This window comes from Lissotriton helveticus, chromosome 12 (genome assembly GCF_964261635.1).
Source record: "Lissotriton helveticus chromosome 12, aLisHel1.1, whole genome shotgun sequence".
Classification (NCBI taxonomy): domain Eukaryota; kingdom Metazoa; phylum Chordata; class Amphibia; order Caudata; family Salamandridae; genus Lissotriton; species Lissotriton helveticus.
Window position 1 is genome coordinate 308,057,857 of NC_136073.1, and position 15,581 is coordinate 308,073,437.

Genomic DNA, 15,581 nt, shown 5'->3' on the forward strand with positions numbered 1-15,581 from the left:
TGTTCGATGACTTTGGCCGGGAATGGAAGAAGCGAGATGGGGCGGTAATTTTTGAGTTCGGTGGGGTCCGCTGTTGGTTTTTTCAGAAGGGCGGTGAGTTCAGCGTGTTTCCAGATTTCTGGGAAGGTAGCGGAGTTGAAGGAGCAGTTGATGACGTCTCGGAGGTGCGGTGCTATGACGGAGTCTGCTTTGTTGAAGATGTGGTGAGGGCATGGGTCTGGGGGATCCTGAGTGGATGGAGTTCATCAGGCGGATGGTGTCCTCAGTGGAAATTGGATTCCAGGCGTGAAGGGTGTTCACGGGGGGAAGATGGTCAGCAGATGGTAGGGTGGGTTGGTTTCCGGGAAGGTTGTCAAAGCTGTTGTGGATGTCTGCAATCTTGTTGTGGAAAAAAGAGGCTAGGGAGTCACAGAGGGTTTGGGAGGGGGTGATGTCGTTGGAGTTGGCCGAGGGATTGGAGAATTCCTTGACGATGTTGAAAAGTTCCTTGCTGTTGTGGGCGTTATTGTCAAGTCGATCCTTGAATGCTGTTTTCTTGGCTTTTCGGATCAGTTGGTGATGAGTGCGGATGGCGCTTTTGAAGGCGTCCTTGGTGCTGGTGGTTGGGTCTTTTTTCCAGGCCTTTTCTAGGGAGCGGCAGAGTTTCTTGGACTTCTTGAGATCATCGTTGAACCATGAGGCTTTCTTGCTGCCAGGTTTTCTTTGACGTTTTTTCAGTGGTGCTAAGGTGTCGGCGGTGTTGGATAACCATAGGGTGAGGTTGGTGGCGGCTTCGTTGGCGTTAGAAGAGAGGGCTGGGGAGTTTCGATGGAGTGATGCGGAGATTTGGTCCGTGGTGATTTTGTTCCAGTTTCTTTGCAGGGTAGGTTGGGGGTGGTTGATGGGTTTCGGCTTGTTGTAGGTGAAGTGAACGCAGCTGTGGTCAGTCCAGAGGAGGTCCGTGGTGTGGCTGAAGGAGACATGGTTGCTGGATGTGAAGATGGGTCGAGTGTGTGACCTGCGATGTGGGTGGGGGAAGTGACTAGTTGTTTAAGTCCGAGGTTGGCGAGGTTGTCCACGAGGGTGGCGGTGTTGTGGTCGTTGAACTTTGAGGTGAAAGTTGAGGTCTCCCAGAAGGATGTAGTCTTTGGAGGGGAGCACATGAGGAGTGATGAAGTCCGTGATGTCTTCACTGAATTTTGCGCGGGGTCCTGGTGGTCTGTAGAGGAGGGTGCCTCCGAGTGTGGTCTTGGGTCGATGTGGATCTGGAAGTGAAGGTGTTCGGAGTTGGCGAGGTTGGCGTCAGAGCTGGTAGAGATTCGGATGGAGTTCTTATGGACGATAGCGATTCCTCCTCCTTCTGCTATCTTTCAGTACACAGGGTGGGGGCAGGCTCCTTGGTATGAAAGCAGAACAGGCAGGTGGGATAAGTCCTAGAAAGACTCTGAAGGACTGTCCATTAATCCCCGCCAGTACACTTGGCATTATCCAGTGCCACCAATTCCTTTCTACTAAAGGACCTCTTACCTCCCTGCTCCTCTAACAAATAACGAGCAGCGTGACTGGCGCTGGTCACTCCCGGGGCACGGACGGGCGCATATGGGCTTGCCGTTGGCATGCCCGCTGCGGACGCTGCATCCGGTTTTAAGTAGGAAGTGTTGGCTGGGGAAGGAGCAACATCTAGAACGCTAACTTTGCCACGGGCCTGCTCGGACAGACGGACACCGCGTTAGCGTTAGAATGAAAACAGGTAGCGTACACTTTCCAAATTTTAATAACAGTACAAATCAGTGCAATTCAGAGATTTTAAATCGTGAACATAAGCCCCCACGCACTAGCAGTGAGCTAAAAGTCACAATTACCGTTGCGCGAACGCTGCATCCGGTTTAAGTAGGAAGTGTGGGGGGTATAGTCCTCATCAACTCAATCCTCCTGTGCTGATGGTTAGGACTCTGAAAGTGCACTGAAGCCTGCTGCCCAGTGCCTGTGCCTCTCCCTAAAATCAATGTAAGCAAATTGGTAAAGTCAATTGGTAAGGGCTTTAATACACTTAAGTCCCTGGTAAGTGGTGCCAAGGGTACCCGGGGCATGGGAATTTGGGGGTCACCAGGGCCGGAAGCACAGTATGTGCCACCCTGAGTGACCCATGTAAACAGAGGATAGCAGGCCTGACATTGCAGACTGCAGGAGCAGTGCAAACTGCTCCAACACGACTTTGCCCTCAACATGCATGGCAAGGTCAAAATACTATTTTTAATATAGGTCAGTCACCGCTAAAGTAGGCCTTCTGAGCCCAGGAGTCATGGGGCATTATATTAAAAGGTAAGACATATGTGCAAGCTTAAATGTCCCTCTAATAGTAATTTTCCATTAAGGGCTACTTTAAGTGATCAGGGGGCCATTAGATTAACATGGGCTGGCACCCCCATGGTTGCCAGCTCTATTATGATGCTGTTGAATATAGTCATGTTTGGTATCAAACAATTTGTCTCATCACCCCAACATGATTCCCATAATGGGTTTGATGTGACATGCACCCAGCTGACTACCCTAGAGGTTACTTCTCTAGCTGCCCAAGCATTTTCTGTGCCCTGGCTGGCAGCCTGAAGCTGTTACCACCAAAACCGGAACTTTACCCCTTGCCAGGAGGTGTGAACAATCCTAGGGGTCAGAAACAAAGGCATACCTGGATAGGAGAGGACACCACCCTCCCGGACAGGTTGGCTAGTGAAGTGGCACATCAAGGCAGTGATATTCAGAGCATTCACATCTTCTGAGATACAAGCAGGCAGACTCGGAGAAAAACAGCCCTCCCTCTGTCCCCAGGCACATTTGCACCCGGGCAGGCAGGACAATTAGATAGTCAGGCGGTATACACTTCCAGAAGGCTAGCCACAACCCTAGGGTGGGCTACCTGGTGTGCAAAGCCAAAGAAGGTTTGACATTTTTCAAAGTGGCAGAATAGAGGGTTCTGGGAAGAAAAGGAGACCCACACTCCCAGATGTGGTTACATTGGGGGAGGATTAGCTGTGGGGGCTCATAGCACATTGGCCCCAAACCCCAAATTCTAGGATTTAAGGGAAAACCCTGGCATCAGAACCTCAGATGGGGGGGGGGGGGGGGGGGGGGGGTCGGGAAGACTTGCAACAAAGGACAAAGATACCAGAGTCTGCTTTGTGCAGATCCTAAAGTCGCAAAGTTGCAGTAACCTGCACAACTGGCATCCACCTTGCAATTACAAGATTGCGACTCGTCCCGGACCCAAAACTGGCTCTCCCAGACACAGGGACCCCTTTGAGCACCAATGGCAACTCCAGACTGCACTGAACTAGAGGCACTAGTCACCTGCAGCCAAAAAAGTATCGAACCAAAGAATCGCTGGCCATCGGACCCTTCAAGGGATTGCCCAAAAGTAGATACTCCAGTGCATTGTGGGAAACTAGCCTTGACCTCCAGCAAGTTTCAGGTGGCTATTGTTTTCCACTGGACCTCTGGATGTTGAAATACCCTTGCGCTGACCTTCCCACTGTGGCGCAGCAGCCAGGGCAACTGGCTCCGGAACCTGGGGGCTCACGGTTCGATACCCGACGCCAGTGGCAGATCAATCCAGAACCATGTGACTGGGGAATAGCTCGCTTAATCTTCCAGACGGCCCCCAGCACCTTGACACCCTCGGGTAATTGTTCACGCTTTACAAATACTGGACACATCTTTGTTCGAGACTGCAACTAGAGGGAATTTCACAGCACCTTCAACAGACCACCGCAGTGACCCCGGTGTTGACCTTTTGCATCTGTTTCCACATTAGCACAGCCTAAGTGGTTAAACTAGTTTTCCTGCAACTCCCGCTTTGGCACCAACAGCCACAACAACCAGGCCTCTCGACCCAGGTAAAATGGAATTGACTGTTGTAGTATGGTCCTGGGTCCCGCATCACCTTAAACACCCAATGGGTTCCACGCAACTCTCTACAAGTGACATTGTCACTAGTGCGTTTTACCATTGACCACAATGTTAAAGTTTTACTGAAGTGAACTGCATAGATTTATTTTTCTTCAAAAATCCATAACTCCAGTTTCTTATCCAATTGTGTTTGTCTTGGTGTTTAAATGAATATAAAAATCTACAAATTGGTGAGGGATTTCTTTTGAGTCTTGTCAATTACTTATCGCCCATGTTGATACCCTAAAATGCTTAGCACATTTTCCTCTAGTAAAGCCGGACTGCTCTTTGCTGCACTACCAGGACTGTGCTAAGGATTTATTATGAGAGTCCAAGGACCATCTCTTAGTACTGTGTGATTATTACATAGTGAAGCCTCCCCAGCCTCACAACATACTACTCCGCTTTCCTACAAGGCCCTTTAAACTAAAATAAAAAACAAAACTCTACATAGACAAATTTACCATCATAGAGTGTCTTTTGGCGAGCCCTCTGTCTTTTCAAGTGGCATTTTCATTCGGCTTCTCCTCATGACAGCAATTTGCATGGGGCAGTCAGTTAGCCCCTTCTACCATTGGCTCTATTGACCTGTGAGTAAAGGCATTTGGCCATCTTCCAGAAAATAAGTGCCCTTCATTGTTTGGGCAGGTGGCCACTCATTTAAGGTTTCTTTTATACACCCCCTTTACATTTCTTTTGTTCTTTGAACATACAATGCCCCTCATTTCATTTGCAGTGTTCTGCATCCCATGCATCCACTATTTCTACACTGTACAGCCATCTTGGTATGATACTAAAGTTTTGCATTATTTTGCCATTGTAAGAGGGCCACTGTGTTGAGAAGCATTATTTCGGCCACCTTAGCTCAGTACATGAATAAGGCACTATGCACTTTAGATTTTGAACATGGATGTCTAGTGCAATATTTACTTAGCAGCTACCTTGGAACAGTATTGTGCAGAATGCATAGTTTAGCTCGGTTTAGACCACTCGAAGACCACAAGCACATTGCTTCTAAATGCGGCAACTACACCGGAACTTTAAAACAATGATAAAGTATATATAATATCATTACAAGATGACCACCCACAACGTTTAATTTTATTTCTGCACTGCAAGCAAATGCCCATCAAGCTTGTGGTGGCAAATTCTTTTATATTTTTAATCTTTTGATTCACATTTCATGTTTGTAGGAGTTTTATTTTATGAAGCAGCAATAAGGGGTGAATGCAGGAATCAGTCAATGGTTGGATAGATGGATGGATGGATGCATGCATAAGAATGAGTTGGAGTGCCTGCATTAGATTTAATTTACAAGAAATTAGAACTTTTTGCAGGTTACAGCTCTACTTCTGTGTTCTGAACGAACGTCACTAACAAGTTACTATCTGCATATGGGTGTGTATAATTTGAAGTTGGGAAGGAGGCAAAGGTAGGACCGTATTAGTGAATACTCTTCCATAACTTACAAGAATACTTCAAGTTCCGTCAGAGTTCCACAAACTTAGCAAGGAACTCCACAGTGATTTGCAATACCCTTTTAACAAATGGTGCAAGGTATTTTATTCCACCTATCGGACCACTAAGTTGATGCCACGGGGAGAGAAAGCACTGCAGTAGTGGTCTAATTTTTGCACAGTTATTTTGTACATTAAATGACACTATAAAAGTTTCCATTGGAGGAAGAGGAAGAATCAATGTAAAGCAGAAGCCATAGAACAGAATGCATGATTGTGAAAGGGTCTAATGAACAATATTTCTAACGGCATATGTAAAATAGTTTAGGTGTCTTAAAGAAGGAATAAAACTGGTTACACAAAATGAGGTAATGCAATATTCGACCTGCGGAGACAAATGGCTACACAAGTTTGAAGTGTTACATGGTAATTTGGCTATTCAAATTAACTGATCTAGTACTTTACTGCATGTTTACATGCGCATACACATTAAATATAGATGGCACCAGATAAGAAAATTCAGACAGTGTGGCACAGGCAGAGAGCATTTTTTAAAGTTAAACCACACACCACACATTTATATCCACATTGCAGATGTATACTGGCTTTGATTCTCTAGGAGAAAAAAAAAACACGACAGTCCAGACAAGATCGCGGCCTTGTTAACGGTAGGGCTTAGGTTTGGTGGGTAGGTCAGCAGAAGCCGGATACCAGGCAGTTTTCGGCAGCTAAGATTACCATCAAAAAAAGTTACATGCAATATGTTTTGGGGGTCTCAGTCAAGGCATTTGGAATGCATGGGGTAAGACCAAAAATTCAGAACCCTAGTACGAAAGAAGTGATATCACCGACTTATAAAGCACTGGATTGCAATAAATATACAAGGTATAGCATCTCCTTGTACCATGGTACTGCAAACAGAGCTCCATCAGCAAAAAGGCAGAATTCTTCCAGTTGTCAAAACCCAAATTTGAGAAATTCGTAACAAAGGTTATATTTATACTAGTTAGACCCGGTCCGATCATTGGTGGGGTAGATCTGTGTAAGGTAAGTATACTTGTGTGACCTAATGTTCTCAAATGGTCAGGAAGGGGATTTACTTACATGGAGAAAAGCAAACTTTAATAGTGGTTTAGCTTCAAAAGTAATAAAAGTACTTGGCTAGAGTATGATGCGTTATAAGATGTCAAATAAAATTTCACACCCAAGAAAAGTAAAGTTGGAACTTCGAGCTAGAGGTCAGAGTGCAGTAAAGAGTTATGTGAAGCACCTTCCTGGGATCAAAATGTTGCATTGCACGGCTTCAAGATTAGAAGATGCAGGAAATTAAATGCTTTTGTCGATTCCCTAATTTAAAACTTGGGTGCTGCACAATCAACATTCCCACTCCCTACTTCACCACAACTGAGGAAGGGTTTGCAACAGGCTCACTACACAGTGTGAGCAGTGAGATGGAACAAGAATTATGTATACCTAGATTTAAAAAGGTCCCCGAATATGAACTACATTTCAAATTGGGAAGGCTGGCTATACTTTTGTACCAGCGTAAGGAAAGTGAAGGTGGGCAAAGAGACAATTTGGGCATCTGCAAAAAGTAGTATAGAAAAGGGATCTGGCAACGTGATGCAATGCACATTAAGAGGACAAATTCAGAGGACCGAGTTTTTAATTCCCAAACATAAGGAAAGAATAAAGGAGGTGGAGAAATTGGAAACCATGGCAGTAGGAGCACCAAGATACAGAGGTATACTGAAAGGAAAGAGCTAAACCAGACCATGAAGTATCAGCCTTTCACACAGAGGTCAAGCAGAGTAAGGGGAGTGGCCATTCTTGTCAAATGCAAAGCGTTGTAGGACTATGAGAATAAGCAGCTGCTGTGTGCAGTGGATATATGGTCAGAAACTTTGGTAAAAAAGTGGTGTAATTTGTCCTGTGGAAGGTTGAGAAAGCACAGAAAAACAACATATCATGCACAAACTATACCCTGATGTATCAGCTGGTAAAACGCATGTTGTCCATTGGTCCCAGGTTCACCCCAAACAATGGGGCCTGTGTTATAGTCCACACGAGCACCGGTTTTGGTGATGTATTTTCCGTTCGATTCCATGTCACCCTACAAGTCAAAAGAACAAAATGAGTAAAGTTTGTACAGCTCAAAACTCAGATAAAAATTATAATAGAATGATATAGATATTATATATATCATATCAAAACAACGTCCATGCATTTGGACATGCTCTACACCAGCTGGCGATTTAAACAAAATCATTTTATTCAAAAGGAATAGGCAGTTTCACTCCTAGTACTTTGTCCTGCTGCCTGACACGTTTCAGAGCCTACGAGCTATTTCCTCAGAGGCAGTTTAAGTGCACTTGTTATTGGGTCCTGGTAAAGGTTTGAAAGTGCACATATCCACTGGAGGAATTAATTAACTTTGAGCGCAAACCCCAAGTTCCGGCATGCAGACCAAATGCTAGACCAAAACGAGACCTGCCTCCTCATCCTCCTTGATCTCTCTTCAGCATTCGACACCGTTAAACATGAGAACTTACTAGAACTACTAAACGCTAGAATGGGTCTATCTGGAACTGTTCTAAAGTGGTTCACTTCCTTTCTTCACAACAGGTCGCAGAAATTCAAGAGCAACAACCTGATGTCCTCGCCAATACCCGTAACGCTAGGCGTCCCCCAAGGATCCTCTCTATCCCCAACTCTGTTCAACCTAGTCATGGAACCGCTCACCACCTTGCTACAAGCATCCAATGTACACTTTCACATGTACGCCGATGACACCCAACTTTATCTCAAATTACAGTCCCCCAAAGACATCTTGCTCCTGAACTCAACGATCAGATGCACCCAATCCTGGCTTGCCGATAATCATCTCAAACTCAATGCCCTGAAAACAGAGTTCCTTCTGATTTCACCTCCAGCGAAGATCTCCACCACTCAAACTTGGCTTAAACACCTAACCGCACTCAATGTCCAACCGACCATCGTGGACTCAGCAAAATCTTTAGGCATAACACTTGACACCAATCTCAACATGCAGCAACATATCAGCAAGGCAACAAAGGGAGCAAACTTCCAGATCAATACTCTGAGGAAACTCAAAACCTTCCTCCCAGCCAAGGACTTCCAAACCGCAGTACAAGCACTAGTCATCCCTAGAATTGAATACGGCAGCATCTTCCTCTGCGGACTCCCACTAACTACAACCGCACCCCTGAGAGCTTCTCTAAACGCTGCAGCGAGACTCATCACTGGGTCAAAAAAGCACTCCCATATTACCCCTGACTTGAAATCCCTGAACTGGCTGCCTTTTGAAGCCAGAATACACCTGAAAATTGCCTGCATGACACAAGGCGGTACACCTAAACTCACCCGGATACCTCGCTCAGAAACTGACAATCTCTGGCGGAGTTAGAAACACTAGAGGCACAAACAATCTTCTGCTGAAACCTCGAAGATTCCGGAAGGAAAAAACATAAGCGCTCCTTCTCAGGAATGGCGCCTAGGATCTGGAACTCACTCCCGCCCGAAATCAGGCTCATCTCTTCCACTACACTCTTTAAAAATGAAGTAAAAGCTATCCTCATGGCAAAATACACTTTAGCTTTTATCTCAGACACTGTTAATACTCTGCATCGATTTGTACTACATGTTTGACCCCTTTGATTATTTGTATTAGCTGTTTTATTACTCACATGATTGGCTTTGTAGCCACCCAGTTGTACTGTTTTGACCTATTGATTTATCTGTCTGACTATACTCCCTCATGTACTACACTTTGTAAAGCGCTCTGATATCTGCAAATATCCGCGCTATATAAAACTTTCAAAATAAATGCACTTTAATTAATTCCATTAAGAATGGCACACTGAAGGCCTACAAAGCAGAGTGAAATGCAGGGAACTGTGGGAGAGGAAACACATGGGTGCACTCAAACTGCCTCTGAGGAAAGAGCTCTTAGGCTCCGAAATGCGTCAGGCAGCAGGACAAAGTTATTGGAGTGAAAATGCCAGTTCCTTTTGAATAAAATGATTGTTTAAAATCGCCAGCTGAGCTGGAGGAGTGAGTGTCCAAATGCATGGATGTTGTTTTGAGGGAAAAATAAAGTGTATATACACACACACACACACACACACACACACACACACACACACAGCAATGTACATTTAGGAGAATTATTTGGTACTCCAAGGTTAAAAAGCAATTAATAATTGCATAACCATGGTTTATTTCCTGCTGTCAAGTAAGGCATTGCAAAACACCCTCTAATATTAATGGAGATGCCGCTAATGTGTCCACCAGCCACATGTGTGCAAGAAGTAGAGGGAAAACTGAATTGAAGTATTCTGACAGTAAGAGATTGCTCCTTAAATTATATAATACGCACCGGTTTACACAGTGTGAGACAGTAACACTACTTGTCGAATTAGGCATTAGGAGGTCGCCAGACACAAAGGCCGCTCATGTTTACCCGAAGAGTTTCAGGAGAATGTGGGGGCGAATGCATCACCAGGAGATTAGGATCTGGAATTACCACTTCCTCTAGAATATATTTTCAAAGCGAATTATCAAGACTCAACAGGACCCTTATACTGCCAACTCCAAGAGTGTGGAAGTACCAGCCCTAGGATCGCACACTCAAAGTTTTATTTTAATTGCCGCCAGAACATTATTGGCGGATGGTGTATGGGTGACCCATTACAAGTGCCTGGTGGAGGTCACAAGTGTAGTTTACATGAGTCCAGTGGCCACTGGGAACTTACTTTGGGGACAGGGGCTGACTTGTGTGCCAGGACAGTTAAGGTAGGCCTTAAGGGATCATTCTGGGATCCACATCACTTGAACCACTGGTTGTGATCAAGAATTTCCCCAAGGGTTACTGCATTCATTAGTCACAGGTTGGCTGGTCATTAGCCACTGAGAAGAGACCTTGCTTTTTGATTCAATTATGGATCTCCAAGAAAAACGAGCACCTAAGAAACATTCCAATTATTTCAGTATCAAGGAGTCCTGCTCTAGCTGAAAATATGAAATCCCAAACCAGAAGTCAGTCTAGATTGGTACCGATCACAGAGGGCAGGTGAGAACGTAGCTGGTGTCAGAGAGGAGGTCCACATGCTGAATAGCATTCCCAAATAGAGACTGGAGCACAATGAAGCCATCCATCTAGTTATGTAATATGGATTTGTATAGCACACTAATCACCTGAGATAGTATCTAGGGGCTTGGGCAGGTGGGTAGGTTTGTGATCCCAATGGAGCTTACACAAAGAGACAGGTCTTAAACTTCTGGTCGGACTCAAGACGTGAGCAGCAGACTGATGTGTTGAGGGAGGTAATTTCCCATCTTGGGCACTATGTAGGAGAATGAGCAACCTCCACTTTTGCAGATGCTGGAGTGTGTGCTTGTGAGAGCAATGCAAAGTGTAATGTCTGGTGGGTTGGTGAAAGTGTATGCAGCTATGTTGTGTAAGGCTTTATATGTGTGCATAAGAAGTTTGAATTGGCTGCTCTTGTGAATGAGGAGCCAGTGAAGCTGCCTAAGGTGCAGTGTGATGGTGGTGTGGCATGGGAGGTAGATTAGGAGTCTTGTAGAAGTGTTCTGGATGGTCTGGAGTCTGTAGGAGTGGTTTGGAGATTCCAGCCTAGAGAGTATTGGAAAAATAGTCCAGCCTGCTGGTGACAAGTGCTTGTGTGATGGTCCATCTGGTGTTCTGAGGCAACAACTTGAAGATTTTTCGCAGGAGGTGCACACTGCATTGACTTGAGTCATCATGTTGAGCTTGTAGTCTAGGTCAGGGGCGGCTCCTCCATGTGGGCGGATGAGCGTTGCCCAACTGCTTTCTCGCAGTGCAAGGGGCAGAAACATAAAATGGTATTTGAAATACCATTTTATATTTTTGCAGTAGGCAAGGTTTGGTTGGGGGCGAGCGGGTGAGTAGGTCTACTGGAGGACAGGGGAGGAGTGGCTTGCCCACTATTGTGGGCGCAGACTGGTCATCCCCAGGGACGACCAATCCAGTCACACGCACTCTGCATTTTCTCCAGCCTACATAGACAAAATGGCCTCCCATAGACTCCTGTTGGGTCGGCGTCCCAGCCAATTACAACGCTGCCATTGCAGCATTGTGACCGGCTTAGGGGAGGGAGGCTGCCTGTGGCTGCTTCCTGTTGGACGACGCACACCGACGATGTGGGACAGGCTGGCAAAGGTACGTGAATTTTACTTTTGTTTATTAACCACCCCCCCCCGGTGTGACTCCCCCCTCGCCACGTGCCCCCCCACACCCCCCCCCACCCCACACCCCACCCCACCCCACACCCCACCCCACCCACAGGCCATGCCGGCCGCGATTGAAAGCAGCACTCACCAGACATTGCCTGGTACCTTCAGCCACTATGAGATTTTGTTTCTCTAGTCAGCAGGTGCCTCCACAACACTGCCACATTCAGGGGGCCCTTCCCTCTTCTTGAGGCAGTAAGTGCCTTGCTCTTGCCACCAGGTGGGAACAGTTATCTGTGGGCATCAGCTGGCATAGGATAACGACTAGATGCTCCAAACCAGAGACTTGGCATATAACCCTAGCTTTTAACTTTGTTACCGCCTCTCTTGTCATGCCCAGCTGTAAAAAGACCTTTAGGAGGACTGGTAAAGCAGGGAAGTTTCGAAAGGTCAGCCCGCCAGGTTCAGCGCCAGCAGCAGCAAGCTACGCTCTGGCCCAGCCGCCACCTGGTGCTCCTCGGTGGCCTGCAGCTTTTGCCACTGATCTGGCTGCAGCCTCAGCGAGCAGAGAATGGTGGTCTTCTCTGCTCAGTCTGTACTCTGGGCCTTAAGGCCCATCCATGACATCTAGAGGGCCGCGCACCAGAAGACTGCTTGGAATTTAGCAGACAGGGGAAGGCAAGGGCTTAGTGTTGTTGTACTGAAATCTAACAAGGCGAGTTCTGGGAATGCCTAGGTGAGCTGTTGACATTTCGATTCATTAAGGAACCAAAAAATTTACAGAATGTTCCTCAACTCCTGAGAATGTCACAATGTGCAACACACTGATCATGTTGGAAAGGGTGAGTACACAAGTGTAGTTTACATTTAAACAAAATTTCTTTAGCCGAATAGGTATTCTGTAGCTTTATTTCAGAAAACGCTACAACTTAATATGCATGAGTAAAATACTGCGGCTCTAGCTTTCAACAGTGTTAGCAGGTGATTACATGTTTGGAAAAGGAGTATGCTTTGTTTTTTTGGAACTGTAATTTGCACGCTGGCTAGCTATGCTCAGATTTACCATGATTTGCACAAGAGGGATTAATAAAATCTGCGAGTCTCTTGTTCTGCTCATTTAATCATCACACAATTTATAAAGCAGCGAGGTAGTGCAGGGAAGTAGAAGTGCACTGTTCAGGGGTATAACTGGAAATACGTGAAACGTGGCCGCTGTGGTCAACATATGGCGATACAATTAATCTGCAAAATGTGCTGTATTAAATCACCAAAAAAGTAAAATTTTGCTGGTTGCCTATACTACCCAAATGAATAATGATCAGAAATGTCCTTTTCATGGTATAAAATGTTCCTCATAACTTACAATCGTGATCCTGGCGTTTTATGGGGCCTTTGTGTTTCCTCAGAGTGCCCTCCAATCAGACCACAGGTTTTGTGTCCATCAGACAGGTACAGTGCTCCCTGTGTTTCTAGATTTCCCCCTAAACTGGTTGGAGGCTCACCTGGCGTCTCTATAATTTTGGATAATTTTATTTCATTAACGTGAGGCAGTGAAAATGAAACATGTTGCTCAATCTGGAGACAGTAAAGCACTTAATTGGCCGCACGTTAAATCACAGTCCAATATTTACTCAGAATCCAAGACGAAGCCATAAATTGAATTGGGGTTTGCAGCAGTCAGCCCAAAGACATGGTCAATTCTTTGGAAGTGTTGCAGCCGAGCAGTGTACCATCAGAGCACAGGCCAACAATGCAAACAACTTTTTTCCAGCTGTCCTCACCCTAACGATAATGCTAGTTAGTTGTTGTACAGCATATATGTGGCCACGTTTCTTACAAAACCTTAACCAGCATTATATTCTGTGAGATTAAACCTAGAATCTAATTTACAGAGCATATCCTGAAATTGCATATTTTAAGGTCCACTTATATGAGATAACGAAGAAAAGGTCAGGCTCTGTAAAATAAAATATTTGCCTAGGAGCACAGTTTGGTCAAGTGGGAAAGCCGGAATTGATCAAAGGATTTTTACATCGAAACTATGCAGTTCACCCGTTGGAACCATGTTGTTTCCTTGCTAGTGCCGTAAAGGTTCAAAAGAACTTTAACCATCCACCACTTTCAAAAGTCACCAGCCGCCACTGGTCTAGGGTGATCCCTAGATTTCTTGCGTCGTCTGTGGGCGTGGGTCCCAAGTCCAACAGCCACTAGGTGGAATCCCATGCAGATGTCTTGTTGCCAAAGACCAGTACTTCCACTGTGTCAGACTTGAATTGCAGGCAGTTGGTTAGCATCCAGTCTGCTACCATAGTAATGAAATTGGTTCTGGCAGTGGCTGTTTTGTTAGTCAGGGCGAGGGTATCATCGGCATAGAAGAGTAGAGTGATTTGTGATCGGGTGATGCTGGAGACAGATAGAGGGACAATTCCTGTGGGAGTTCGCATATTAATTTCTTGGTCTCCAATGTGAAGGGTGGCAGCCTGACCCTTTAGGCCCTTCCGGTGAGGAAGAAACAGATCCTTTTGAGACCAGATCCCTGTATTTCAACCTAGTGGAGTCTTCTGAGGAGGGTATTCTGGTAGAACATTTCAAAGGCCGCAGGGAGGTTAAGGATAAGGGCAGTCTCATTGTTCCAGGATGATTTGAATATCTTTGGTGGCTGCAATGAATGTTTCAGTGCAGTGGTTTTCTGAATCCTGAGAGAGTGTGGTCTATAACATCATGAAGTTACAGGTGGGTTGTGAGTTGCTGGTTGATGGGCTTCTCAATTACTTTGGCTGGAAAGGGATGCAGGCACCCGCGTAGCTGGGGGGGGGGGGTGAGGGGGGCGGACCGCCCCAGGCGTCACTATCCTGAGGGCGGCGGCCGCGCTGCACTGGCACGTTGCTGCGGCCTTTATAATTTATTTGGGAACACAGTGTCCCCAAATAAATTATAAAGGCCGCCGCAACATGCCAGTGCAGCGCGGCCGACGTTGGTTTAAATACAAGCACTGCGGCTGCGTACGTGACCTGCTGCTTTTCAAAAGCTCCAGCGCGTGACGTCTGAGCAGCCTACGATCTACAGAAATGAATCCCCTCAGCCCCGTGCCCCAGTGACCCTCCCACCACTGATGTCGAAAGTCTGCAGCCACGGGAGCCTCGTGGCCTGGACACTTGAGAGAAGAACAAACACAGAGGCAAGTGAAGTTAGTTGATCTACTTCATTCAGAGGCTCAACTAGAGCCAACTTTCGGGGGAGGGGGGTTGCTGAGAAGAAATTTCGGGGGCGGGTGGGGGGTCTGAACCTTTAATCGGCAGAGTCGAGCAGCTGCAGGGGCTCTTAGAAGGGGTGAAACTACAGTAAGCCTCCATTAACATTCAAATGGGTCTTTTAAAGACCTGTGAAGCGCTGGGGTGCGGCTGTGAGCGGGCCCGGGATCTGTCTCATCCCGGGCTGCCACACACGACGGGGTTGGGGGGGGGGGGAACTGGGGGTGGGGTGGGGGCTGCAGACCTGGGTGTTGCGCGCCTGCTGTTCTTGCTGCTTCATGTTCTCATGCTGAAAGAAGGAAAGGCCCTCTTACTGCTCTCAGAATTACGCTTGTGTTTAGGTGCACTGAAAGCACAAGCACCTAATAAAAGTCCAGCTGCAACTCGCACTAGTGACATATTAATCACTTCTGTAGACTCCTCTGTGCAGCACTCTGCTCACATGACAGTAGGACAGGACCGGCTGCCGGAGAATCGCGGTGACCGTGGGACATATTTACTTAGGGCTCATTCTCAATATATTTAATTTAAAGCCGAGCGTGCATCTGCATGAACCTGTAGCTCACTGCTCGTGTCCTCGGTTACACTGAAATTAATGGTGCCTCTGCAGGCTGGGCAGTGAGGTCAGGTACAGTGGCTCTAGATAACTGATTTATATTATAGCAGCTGAGATTTACTGCGTAACATGGTGACTTTTGGGAGCAAAGCTAAAGTCCTG

The 15,581-nt window shown here is 46.3% G+C and overlaps 1 protein-coding gene across 1 annotated transcript in view; it reads right to left on the bottom strand.

The window, feature by feature from the left end:
- GPI (glucose-6-phosphate isomerase) overlaps window positions 1-15,581 on the bottom strand; it is a 113,751-nt gene that overhangs the window by 16,009 nt on the left and 82,161 nt on the right. Inside the window, exon 13 of the mRNA XM_078670616.1 lies at window positions 7,362-7,491. Within this exon, the coding sequence (XP_078526742.1) occupies window positions 7,362-7,491 (130 nt within the window). The remainder of the gene's footprint in view (window positions 1-7,361; window positions 7,492-15,581) is intronic.